The sequence below is a fragment of the Electrophorus electricus genome, chromosome 13, assembly GCF_041902795.1.
Source record: "Electrophorus electricus isolate QZ-2024a chromosome 13, ASM4190279v1, whole genome shotgun sequence".
Classification (NCBI taxonomy): Eukaryota; Metazoa; Chordata; class Actinopteri; order Gymnotiformes; family Gymnotidae; genus Electrophorus; species Electrophorus electricus.
The window spans coordinates 17,077,237-17,089,050 of record NC_137509.1 but is presented as its reverse complement, the minus strand read 5'-3'; the positions used below and the strand labels follow the sequence as shown (position 1 = coordinate 17,089,050).

Genomic DNA, 11,814 nt, shown 5'->3' with positions numbered 1-11,814 from the left:
CATAAGGGCTAGTGTGATGAATATCTGTGTGTGTTGGGGGGGCTTTGTACATTAGCTAACACCTGAGCTGTCTGGAAAAGATGCCATACTATGTTGTGAATACTGTGAAGAAGTGAGTGAAGTGAGTGAAGAAGCATGTGTATGTTGTTGAATACCTAAACACCCGCGGGTAGTGAATTATCACTTATGCTTTCCTATAATGTCCACAAAGCTAGCTGCTCCCAATCGAGCATCATGGCGTAAGGATCTTATTATAAGGGCTAAACAGGATTGCTCTTTATTAAGAGTTAGATAAGAAAAGCAAAGGGATTTGTTTCAAAGATTAGACATCAGTTAGAAAATGTGTTGTTTACAAAAATTTATTCATACAAATCTTACAACACTTTTTTAACATTTAAAAATGTCACCCCCCCTAAGGAGTTATGTGTTAATATGTTGACTTCACTTTTGCTAATATTCACTTTTCACACATAATATTTCAGATATAGATCAAACTTTGACATTAAGGCTTTTGGCGCTCTCAGAAATGTACACAACAGGCCGGGCTGTGGGCTGGACTTCATCAGGCTTTCCACTAGCTGTGTCAAACAACCCTCAGGCGATGCAACAAGAAACAACACAAAACCAAGCTAAGCTTTTTGGGCCTCTACATAAGTTGGGATATAATGAGTCAGTTTACTGAGAAATGTGAAACAGAAACACTTTGCTTGCCACAATAACACATTCATTGAACTTATAACAGCCTAGAAACAGTTAATACTTTTTCCATTTACACCAGTTCAATATTAAATTGAATCACAATATAATGCTAGCCATGCTTTTTTGGCTGTAATTAGATATTGGTCCAAACAAATTTGAAAAAAAAAAAGAGTAAAAATAAACAAAATATGGAGTTAGTGAAATGTAAGCTAATAGTCTGCAGCATTGTAGGGCCACTAAAAATTGCCATCCATATTAAGTGGCGATTTTTGTCATACGTTGTAGCAAGGCACCAGAGCCAAAAGCCATGCTGTCTGCCACACACTACCCTGTACATGCTCTCACACTTTCACACGCACACACGGGCGCATGCGTGCGCGCGCGCGCGCGCACACACACACACACACACACACACACAAATACATACACACATACATACACACGCTCGCACGGTGCTCCCATAAAAACATCCACACTCATATAAAGCCTGGGGAACGATGCCAAATTGAAGGAAGATTCATGCCTTACATACATTTCACGCCTGGAACGCCAGGCTAGAGATTGAATCAGTGGGCAATTAAGGCCTGATTTTCTGTTGTATGAAAAATACTGAAAACAAACCACAAACAGTGGTTTAGAGCCAGCATGAAGAGGAAAAAACTTTTGATAATTTGTGACACCATTTGGTGATGATGGATAGAGGTTGTTTCAATATTCAGTGCTGCATAATAATTATCTTTAACTCAAATCTACATGGGCCAAAACTGGTTCATAAGTAATAATAACTTTTTCTGAGCACCTGGGTTCCCTGGACTCTTGGACACTTTACTTCCCCAGTCATCTCTCAGGGGTTCATTCCCTTTCTCAGTCTCCACACTTTCTTTAAAGAGATACACATTAACACAATGAGGTGGAGCTAAATGAAAATGGGTAAACAAACTCTAGCAGGTCTATTCAGAGGTATGCAGAAAGTGTCGTCTCTGTAGCAGTACTGCTCTAGAATCTAATGGGCACACAATCAGCGATAGTCACACGTGAGACCTTACCAAAATACATTTTGAGGCTGAACTGGCTTTTGACTATTTGTTTTTCCCAACAGAAAAAAAAGAAACAAAAATTGCATTCTCTATATTTCCCCAACACATACACGTCTACATTAATACACAGTATTAGAAACAAATTATAGCAGTACAAGACAGAAATGGTGCAAAACCATGAATAAGGTCACCAAAAACATGCCTACAACTGATAAGATGACATGCTATTTAATAGCACACTTTAAAGTGCCATCACAACATGCAGGTTTCTGAAAAGGGGTTGGGGGTGTGTTGGGGGGAGGCGGGTTATTTTCCATTCGGCTTGTCTAACTCTGCAATAGCCTGCATAACCATGTTGAGCACTCTTACAAAGACAGGGGAAGCAGACTGAGCTACTGGAATGGAAGTATTTGAAAAATAAGCCATTCTTAAGCACATGGGATACACATGGATTACATGAGGCACACAGAGGGGGCTTCCACATGCATGCATACATTACGTATCATGCATTTAGATGTAGGTGATATGACATTTGCCTAATGAGCTTTGGAGACCAAGTTTAACCAGATATGGATAACAATATAGACTAAATTACACTTTCAGTCAATTCTAGTCAGGCATACTGATTCACAAACACAGTTAGGACAGTTATTTTTAATGAGCCAGACAGGTGACTCACAACAGTGTAATAAGGAGGGACTTGTGCTGCCGTCTTTGCCTCGCACCCTGACCCCTGTTGTATGATCACTACAGCCTGGGCATCACAGGGCCTATGTTCACTACATCCCTAGGCCAACTTTGGATAAAATAAAAACTCTATCATTTTATTTGTTTACAAAAATAAGTATAACATTCAGAACTTTGATTGTCTTTTTAAAATCTATTTATTTTCTGCATATGATGAATTTGAAAAGATATCAAGCGCATAACGTCCAAGGTGCACAATTTTCATATATTTTTTCCTAATGTTTTTTTTTTTTGTTTGTTTGGTTTTTTTTGGTAAGTTTTGATTTCAACATATAAAGCTATATACATTAAACTAAACGACTGATCACCAAGTATAACTGTGCGGTTTGAAGTGCTTTTGTACAAAAAGAAAAACAATGTTATTATTAAAATAATCATTTTAATGGCTTTACTTCATACATAAATACATGTTTAAAGAACACAGGCGCGATCCACTGATTAGTCACTTATATTAGAATGACTTTGATCGTAGGACTGAATGTACACAAGAGGAGGGCAGCTGCGAGCTCTTTTTTTATCGACGCTACAAATAAGCAAAACGGCGTCCTTTGTTTCTAAATCTTTGTCTGTACCTTCTTCCCAGGACTGCTGCTAGATATTTTTTGACGGCCATCTGTTTTCGGTAGCGACTGTAACTGTCGGTGAAGATCCCATCCGAATGCCTTTTTGATAATGGTTCCGAATCTTCCTCCTCGCTGCTTCCCCCACTGTGAATATATTCACTGTATTAGGCTGCCAGCTAGCTCTCACAATTGCTACAAGTTAACAGGTTTCAGTATAGGTTTAAATAATTCTTGTGGTTAAAAAATAATCAAATATTAAACACTTAACACATTTTCGATAAAAATAAGAACGAATTCACTTAAAATAGACACAAGAAGCATTAGACAATCCTTATAAATTATGCATAAGAATAGAATGTATTCTGACGCATTGGCTCGCGACATTATTTCTCCTACACATAATAAAAGCCACTGGTGAATCATAGTTTGCACTGTCAATATAACTTCTTAATTTATTTTTTGGTAATTATCCATGAAGTTGACCGCCGAGGCGAGCCGACAGACAAAGACACTAGATACCGGAAAAAAAGAAAAGGTGTCGTAGACATAGAAAGAAAAGGGAAAGTCAAGACAGGACGACGAGAAGTCACCTCCATTGAAAAGAGGCGAAAACAAAATGACGGCAGATAAACGCTTAAAAGAAATGCCCTTACCCTACACGAACTGCCATCAGAGAATGCAGATATTTTCGTGCTGATAACTGAACCAGGATGTCCCTCAAGGCTCTATCTAATAATCCATCTGCATGCTTTTCCGCTCTGAGATAAAACGCCAAACACATATCATCAGTAACCGAAGAAAAGAGGTGAAACACCACAGTAAACGTTCCGTTTATGATGTGCACAAGGTTTAGTCTTATGCCAGTCACGGTCAAACGAGTAAAAAGTAGGCTGCCTAACATTACTTTCAACTCCCTTGATCAATCAGCCAATCGATCGTCTGCCTCTCATTTTCTAAATCTGTATGTCCGGCTCTCTGCCTCTGTCAACTCTATCTATCTATCTATCTATCTATCTATCTATCTATCTATCTATCTATCTATCTATCTATCTATCTATCTATCTATCTATCTATTGCTACATTAGATAAATAGCCACTTTACATAACAACAACAAAAACAAAAACAAAAAACAAACATTAACTCCAATAAACAACACAAGCAGACATAAACGGAACAACATAAATTAAACGGAATGAAACTGATCTCTTATTCATAATAAGTAGGTGTTTATTCACCTTTTCTCCGGCGGATAGTATAGTGTGTATACGTCGTCAGTCAGAGAAGGAGAACTTCGTATAGCAATTTGATCAGTGTCAAAGCCAAGGTCGCTTAACGAGTTCCCGTCCTCGTCAAATACGTCATTTTCTAGTCTGAAATGAGAAAAAAATGTGTCGCGTTAGTTAAATGTCCAGTTAACAACTGCGGCGCTGCGGCTGATCAAATTTGTAAGGTGGGCTTTTAGAAAATTAATTTAAAAGCAAATTTTCATTTTTCTTACATTTTATTGTTTTATTTTTGATGTTAAAAACGATAGGAAAAAAGAGGACAAATAGGATGACGTAAAGTCACTCCAATGCTGAAAACACATTTATGGAATTTTAGCCTGATTTTGACTATTCTTACCAGTGTGCATACACCATGAAGCCAAACGTACTGATTTTTAGTAACAGAATTAGTTTCCGTAGTTCGTTACAACCATTAAAATGTACAAACAAATGTTAGAGGCACTTACTCTAAAAAATGGTATTTGCTGGTACAAAAGCCAAAGATATTTCACCTAACCAGTTCACGCCGATTAGGCTGCAGTCAAAGTACAGAATTAATTGTGGAAATGGTCTCCCAGCCTTCTCAGTCGTTTTGATTCTGTTTGCACAGTGACGCCACTCCACCGTCATCTTACGGGCCACCCGCTACATTCACAGGCTTCTTATTTTCAAACAGAGTAACCTGCTCTGCGGCTGCACGTCCCAGTAGAAATATTCTTTAGCTTGTAGTGTTGCGCTAGACAAATGTATGTGTTACTTGTTGCCTACCAAAACGACCCAGCCCCCAGTAGCAGTTAACTGAATTGTTATCAGTCGATTTTTATCAAATCATATCATATCGTGTTTGTTTCCTTCCAGTTACCAATCAGAGACTTAGAAGAGGCAATCGTGCAGTTGTAAGTAGATGAAGGATTCTAAGATAACCTATTCAAAAATCACCGCCTTGCCTTAATCAACCGTTAAGGTGTAAAATCAAACACCTGAAAAGCTAAGCATGAAAAAGAATGAAGAGCAAAATGAAAAGAACAAAATGTTCGCCACAGAACGTGAAGTGGTGGCTACATACCTCATCTTGGGGAAAGCCACCCCAATAGACGTGCAGTAGGCGCTGTAGTGCATTAAGATTCCGTAGATGAGCAAAGCTAAAGTCGCTTTACTAGATCTGGCCATGCTGAAAAGAAATATTAAGAAGTTAAAAAATTCATATCTTTCAACTCACGCTACATGTAACAGGTCTTAAACATGGTAAATTTGTGTATTCAATATTTTAGCACGAAATTCTACAGTCATATTTTATAACGGAATGAACTTCTCCCGTGATAACGTTTCCAGAGAAGAAACACAGCACCACCAATTGTTTAATTTTCTAAAATCCATTCACGAGTTCAGGTACGAAAAGTTTAAGGAATGCCATGCATGCGCGACAGAATCCTCCTCCGATGAGACGATAAAACCGATAGTAATTTAAAAATAAAAAGGAAAATCCGAAGCTGTGAGTTTCTTCGACATGATTCCATGGTTTATGCCGAAATCAACCGTTTTTGTTGAAAGACCGAAGATGGACACGTACCTATTGTAGGGTCGGTAGAGAGAAATGCTGTCGGATGCGGATCGGGTGCGGCTGTGACTGTGTGAGAGAGAGCGGGATTTTTCTCACGGCACCTCTTCCCTGAAGCACCACCGCCGTTTTCTTATGTGCTTGTCGGTTCAACCAACCCGATCACTTTTATACAATAAGTACTATAAACAAAATCACCTTTGCAAACAAAAAGTCGACGAGGTTCGTTGTAGGCTTGCTTATTCGTTTGTCTACATATCTTTTTCTAAAACTTTTCCCCCTCTGATTCCCTCGGATTTTTATCCATGAATAGCGAGTCTTGCCTTTTTTTCAATAAGTCGCATTAAGTATGCTATAGACGTCATCAACCCTTCCTCCCGGAATATAATAGTACAGTTCCTTCCTCGTCGTTGAGCAAGTCACTCTCATATGCCACAAATGGAACTTTTCATTAAAACTTAATTTTTATAGATTGGGCAAATTGCAACTTTTTTCAACTTTACACGACAGTCATATGAGGTTATATTACACTGGGCGTTTTCGAGGTCTCAAATAACATCATTTAATTCCATACAGACATTTTGGTAAATTATAATATGCCACACTCTAACAACGAACTAAATGGTAGCGAACATGATACCTTAAACGAATCAGGTACAAATCGTGGCTAGAAAAAAGGGCAAAACTAGGGAGCTCTCCACACTTGTGGTGCTAAGATTTGGACGTAACACTGAAAATATATTATTTACCTACAAATATGTTAGGTTGTCCTGTTAATATATCAGACGTAGATTCTAGCCTATCTCAGACAAATGATAATCTTTTCTACTTTTAGAAAACATCATAATCTCATGCTCGTGCATGTTTATCAGTCATCTTCGGTAAACATCACTCTTAAGATAAGTCCAACAATGACCTACGATACAGAAAAAATAGTAAGTAGGAAAATTGTTGGTAAAATATCCACATTTCTTTTATTTAAAGGTATTAACCACATGCCTACTTGTTTTGATTACTAATTTGTACATCTATTAGCTAGTTTGTTAAAAAATTAAAATATATGAGTATCTAAACATAAATATCATATATATATATATATATATATATATATATATATATAAACAGTTTATATACATATATATATATATATATATATATATATATATATATATATATATATATATATAAACAGTTTATATATATACATATATCTCTCTCTATCTCTCTCTCTCTCTCTCTCTCTCTCTCTCTCTCTCTCTCTATATATATATATATATATATATATATATATATATATATATATATATATATATATATATATAAACTGTTATGAATATAAACTACTTTACTGGTTTACTGGTTGGCTCACGTTCACGCGTGAATGTACGTCGGTCAGGACAAATCGAAGCACGAACATATAACAATTCACATTGACGTTCCGTGACCTCTGACGTGGTGTGACGAACACTATGAACATACCCACTCATTCGTTTTCTGTTAGTGATTTAACTAGAGTAGGAATTGCATCGTGGTTCTTTGTCACTGTGTGGTCTTACTTTAAACACATCAAGACCGCCATCGTGTGGTTGCGACTTGCAGTTGCTTTTAAGGCTACATCTCGCAGCACTTAGCTGTAGTCTTAGAAGTCTATCCACTCTACCTAGCCACAGTATTGATCTGTAGGATAAAGGTATCCGATAATTAAGGCTAGAGTTAATGTTAGATTGAAGTGTCCGATATATTTTGCTACTCATTAAGTGACATTAATTGAGGTCCTATGAATGTTGTATTGAATTTGTTAAAAGATAATCTAAAATCTGTTATAAAAGCATCACAGTAGACTTCATCACAGTCCATTCTGGATTTTTCTGACTTTGCTTGCCAATACAATTAATCAAAGTAATAGTACGTTAGGCCTAATAATATTTTAATCAATTGATTGATTGATTTTCTTTATTACCAATGCCAGAATGCCCTGACTCAGGAACGTATGACCTTATGGGCTACAACAATTGCTTAAAAATATAACATTCTTCTATTGTTATCAAAAGTGGCACACACTGCCAACTCCTGAGAACATGTGGTTCTCTCAACTCCTCATTAATTAAGGGCATGTCATATTTGGTTTTCTGCAGGAATATTTGTTGGGTGAAGGAAGGATTGTTACAAATGGCTCAGAATGAGTCACATTTGCTACATTAGACACTGTCAAAATGTTACACACAGCTGTTGTGATGCTGGTTCGCATGTAGTTCTACCCAGGAGGTTTGTGATAGTATTTCTTGTTGTTACACTTCTGATGCCTTGAATTTTAATTCTCTCAACTGATTTAATGTAACATCTCAACATCTGTTGGATTTTCCCTCCGTTTCAATCCTGTACTTTGAAGATTTATTTTCAAGGATGAACAATATCCAATGTGAACAATATTCAGAGCTTCAAATCTGCTATTTCTCCTTCACTCAAGATTCAGGCATTATTACACATGGTACATAAAAACACACATAGTGGTGTAAGGGGGGTAGGTATTCCAAGGAGGATTTAGGAGATTATATAAACCATCGCTCATTTAACCACTTGCATAAAAAAGACACACCACCTATTTTCCTCATTCGGAACAATTGCTGACAATATCCACTCTGTTATAGAACCATGCACCATCTATGGGTATCATAGTCCTCCATACACTGTTAGCTAGACATCACTAAAGCCGGCTATCAAAAGGAATTAATTCTTGTGAGATTGTCGATAATCTAAAACATTTTCATTGATTGCCTACTGATTAGAACTTTTTTGCCTACATATCTTGGTTTTGCTTGTCATCAAAACTTTCAGTGATGTAAGATAGATGCAAAAATAGTGTAAGATTTAACCTGCAGAGATAAATCGCTCAAGCCCTGCTAATTCCCTGCCCATTGAACTTACTGGTGCATAATATAGATTTTTTTATTTACTTTAAACTTCACTTTAAAGGATAATAAATCATCCATTGCAGAATAGTTAAAAAATTCAGGTGTACTGGTAACTTTTTGCTTTCAGAATTAAGATGCTACAATTATTTCCTAAAATAAATTTGGTGTTCTAAAAGCTATTGACTATTGTGCTGAGATTTTCTTCTCCCTCTTTATGCTCTTCTTAAAAGTAAGTGAAGAACTAAATTCTTAAAGTAGAACTAGAAGCAAGCTTATGGGTATTAAATGCACAAGTGTAAGGTAATATGAATGCTCCTCTGCTAAAAGGACCCTTTTTGCTTAGTATTTCCTAGGGTTATACATTATTGACTTTTTTTTAAAATGTTGAATTGTAAATTTTAAGGACATGTACTGTACACTCATTTCACTCACCAGTCATTTCATTTGGTACATCTACATCATGTCTCCCAGACTCTGATTTAGTCTAAAATATGAAGTGTAAATAGAATTAATATTATTTTTTGTTTCACTCTAAGCAGACATATCCAAACTCAATTTTTAGTGTTTTATTCTTATTCTCCTTTTTGCCACTGGTGTATTTTCATCTGATTGTAGCCTGTAAAACTGTTAGAAATATGTACTAGTATGACAGCCACAGCTATTCTTGTAAAAAATATATTGCCACGTCAGTTTAACCAAATTTATCAGCCCATTTTTGTTAGGTTATTTAATGACAAGTATGGCATGTAACTGCGATGTCAAGTACATGAGGTACACGATCCTGTTATTTCAGACCTGTCCGTATCCTCAGTATCGGTCATTTTTTACCCACTGCGCGCTACATTCGGGCTCCTTTTACCTCTTATAAAACGAACTGCAGGATTAATGTTATAATGTTTTAATATCACAGTGATTGACAGAGTCAGTAAATGATCCCTTATAGTCTGTGGAAAATGAGTTTTCACGCTTTTTCTCAAGCATGGAAGAGCTGGAGGAAGCATTTCCTTGCCAAGGCCTTCTGAGAAGAGCGACACGTCTGGTAGCTTTAGGTAAACTCTAAACGTAGCCTGATAACGGCCAAACAGAAGGTACCGGTACTATAAGCGCTTTTATTCAATATCAGTATTGCTGGATTAAAGATGTGTGAAGGATTACAGACACACGAGTCATGGATTTAGACAAAATCTAAAGTCTCCTGGTTTATATTATCCCTATACAGATATTTGTTCCTTCAAATATTTCGTAGCGACCGGTGAAAGCTATCTTATGTATTACGCGTGGCTCCCACGTAGCCTAACTTACACCGATATCTCTTATCCCATGCGAATGTGTCATACACACTGCAGAGATCTTGTGGTAAAATGTCTTTACGGCCATATGTTCTGACATGTTCGTAAAGCAGCTTTACCACGAGTTAAGTAAATCCGTTTTATGAGTCGTCTCCAGTCCAGTAGATGGCGCACTCATGAGCTTATCCATGGCAAAGCTCATGTCTCGTATCAACGTTTAACAATTAATCGCCATGCTCAAGTATAAACATTTCTAACAGCTTTAATCGTATATTCTTAGTCACTGCCTACGTTTTGAGTGACTGAGTGGTGACACGACTGGGTTAGCTAGCACAAGAGCTTTAGTTATAGACAAGTCCATTGGTATCAGTCTTTTTTTAAAAAGAAAAGAAAATGAATACACAGATCTGCAGCCGGAAAGTCCAACAAGCAGGAAGATATTGGAGGCGCATAGTATTGCAATGAGCAATCCCGATATTACCGCTGCTTCCACACCGATACTAAATTAAGCAGTATAACAATCCTTAACAAGCAACATAAAACAGCTAGAATCCGGTTTCATCAATACTTTGGAGAACTCGCCGCACTGCTATCAAATACATACCCTTCACATCATAATTTAATTGTCGTATTTTACATTACAATACCAAGTTATTCTTTAACAATTAATACTATATGTACCCATCATACATGATCCAAACTCTAGCTACTGAATAACCGCGTCTAAAAAAGCTCTACCACCATAAAGTTCACTTCAAAGAACAGAATCTCCCTCGTCTGGTGGCCGTCGAGACACCCATGAAGTTAGAAACTCCGTCGTCTGACTTGAAATCACCATCTTGCCACGAGCTGCAGTAAACCTCAATTAAAATGCATTAGATGTCCTAATCAAGGCAAAGTCCGTGCTAGGCACCATGAAGGCCCCCAGAATGCAACCACCAACTAAACCCCAGCAGATCCAACCCTTTTTACAGGTCCGTCTGCTATGCAGAAGCGCCCTCCTTAAACCTACTGCCAACTCAGATGATCCTCATTTCATGACATCGCTGCAGTGGGCGCTCGCAAACCCTGCTCACATACTCATGGATCACAGTATTAGGGAAAAAAATGACTGAAAACTTAAAGTCTGAGAACCCCTGGAAGTGTTTATTTTAAAAATCAAGTTATTGTATGGTCAGTCATGTAACTAGAAGTAAGCCAACAATATTATTACTGAAATATGTCAGTACTGTGAGTTGTTAGTCCTAAATGGTAATTCATATAACATGTGTTTTTAAGACGCAGTTGATTACTATTACTATTGAGACTTGTTTGAGTTTCCCTAATTTGTTTCGGCTTTATAAAAAATATTTTTTGATAATTATGAACATTGTACTCCAAATTATTACTGATTATTACAGCCTTCTTCTAAGACGATGAAAATATTTGGGAAGGTTGAAGATTCAGCCAAATGTCCTGAAGGTTTTTGATAAAGTGACCGTTCTAACGGTCCTGAATGTTTGGATCAAGAGACCGTTTTAACGGTGAACTGACGTGGGGGCTGACCATTGCAATATGTGGAAGTCAGCGCCATTTACTGCTGAGTGCAAGCTAATTTACCAACAACAATAAAATGCATTGTGGCAAGTGCTCGCTTGTGACCTGGGCCGATTCGTGGGACTGAGGTCCGTCAATCAGTTTTAGTGCAGCTAAGATGCATACATGTAGCCGACAGATAGGGGGCGCCCAAAGACAATTTAAACA

The 11,814-nt window shown here is 37.3% G+C and overlaps 1 protein-coding gene across 2 annotated transcripts; it reads right to left on the bottom strand.

Annotated features, from left to right (window-relative positions):
- Positions 1–343: 343 nt before the first annotated feature.
- adcyap1b (adenylate cyclase activating polypeptide 1b) lies at positions 344–6,231 on the bottom strand. 2 transcript variants are annotated; one of them, XM_027013207.3, is made up of 5 exons: positions 5,883–6,231; positions 5,379–5,483; positions 4,283–4,417; positions 3,700–3,804; positions 344–3,190 (listed from the first exon to the last, which is right to left on the bottom strand). In XM_027013207.3, exons 2-5 carry the CDS (start codon positions 5,480–5,482, stop codon positions 3,007–3,009), a joined length of 528 nt encoding a protein of 175 aa, XP_026869008.1. In that variant the 5' UTR covers position 5,483; positions 5,883–6,231; the 3' UTR covers positions 344–3,006. The 2 variants fall into 2 exon arrangements, with proteins under 2 accessions (XP_026869008.1, XP_026869017.1); XM_027013216.3 differs by lacking the exon at positions 3,700–3,804 and having other exon boundaries at positions 5,883–6,228.
- Between the last annotated feature and the right edge of the window lie 5,583 nt (positions 6,232–11,814).

Coding starts and splice junctions, on each gene's coding strand:
- adcyap1b (XM_027013207.3), bottom strand. CDS start 5,482: ATGGCCAGATCTAGTAAAGCGACTTTAGCTTTGCTCATCTACGGAATC. Junction 4,418..5,378: donor GTGGCTTTCCCCAAGATGAG/GTATGTAGCCAC, acceptor TTCTCATTTCAG/ACTAGAAAATGACGTATTTG. Junction 3,191..3,699: donor CTGATGGCAGTTCGTGTAGG/GTAAGGGCATTT, acceptor ATATATTCACAG/TGGGGGAAGCAGCGAGGAGG.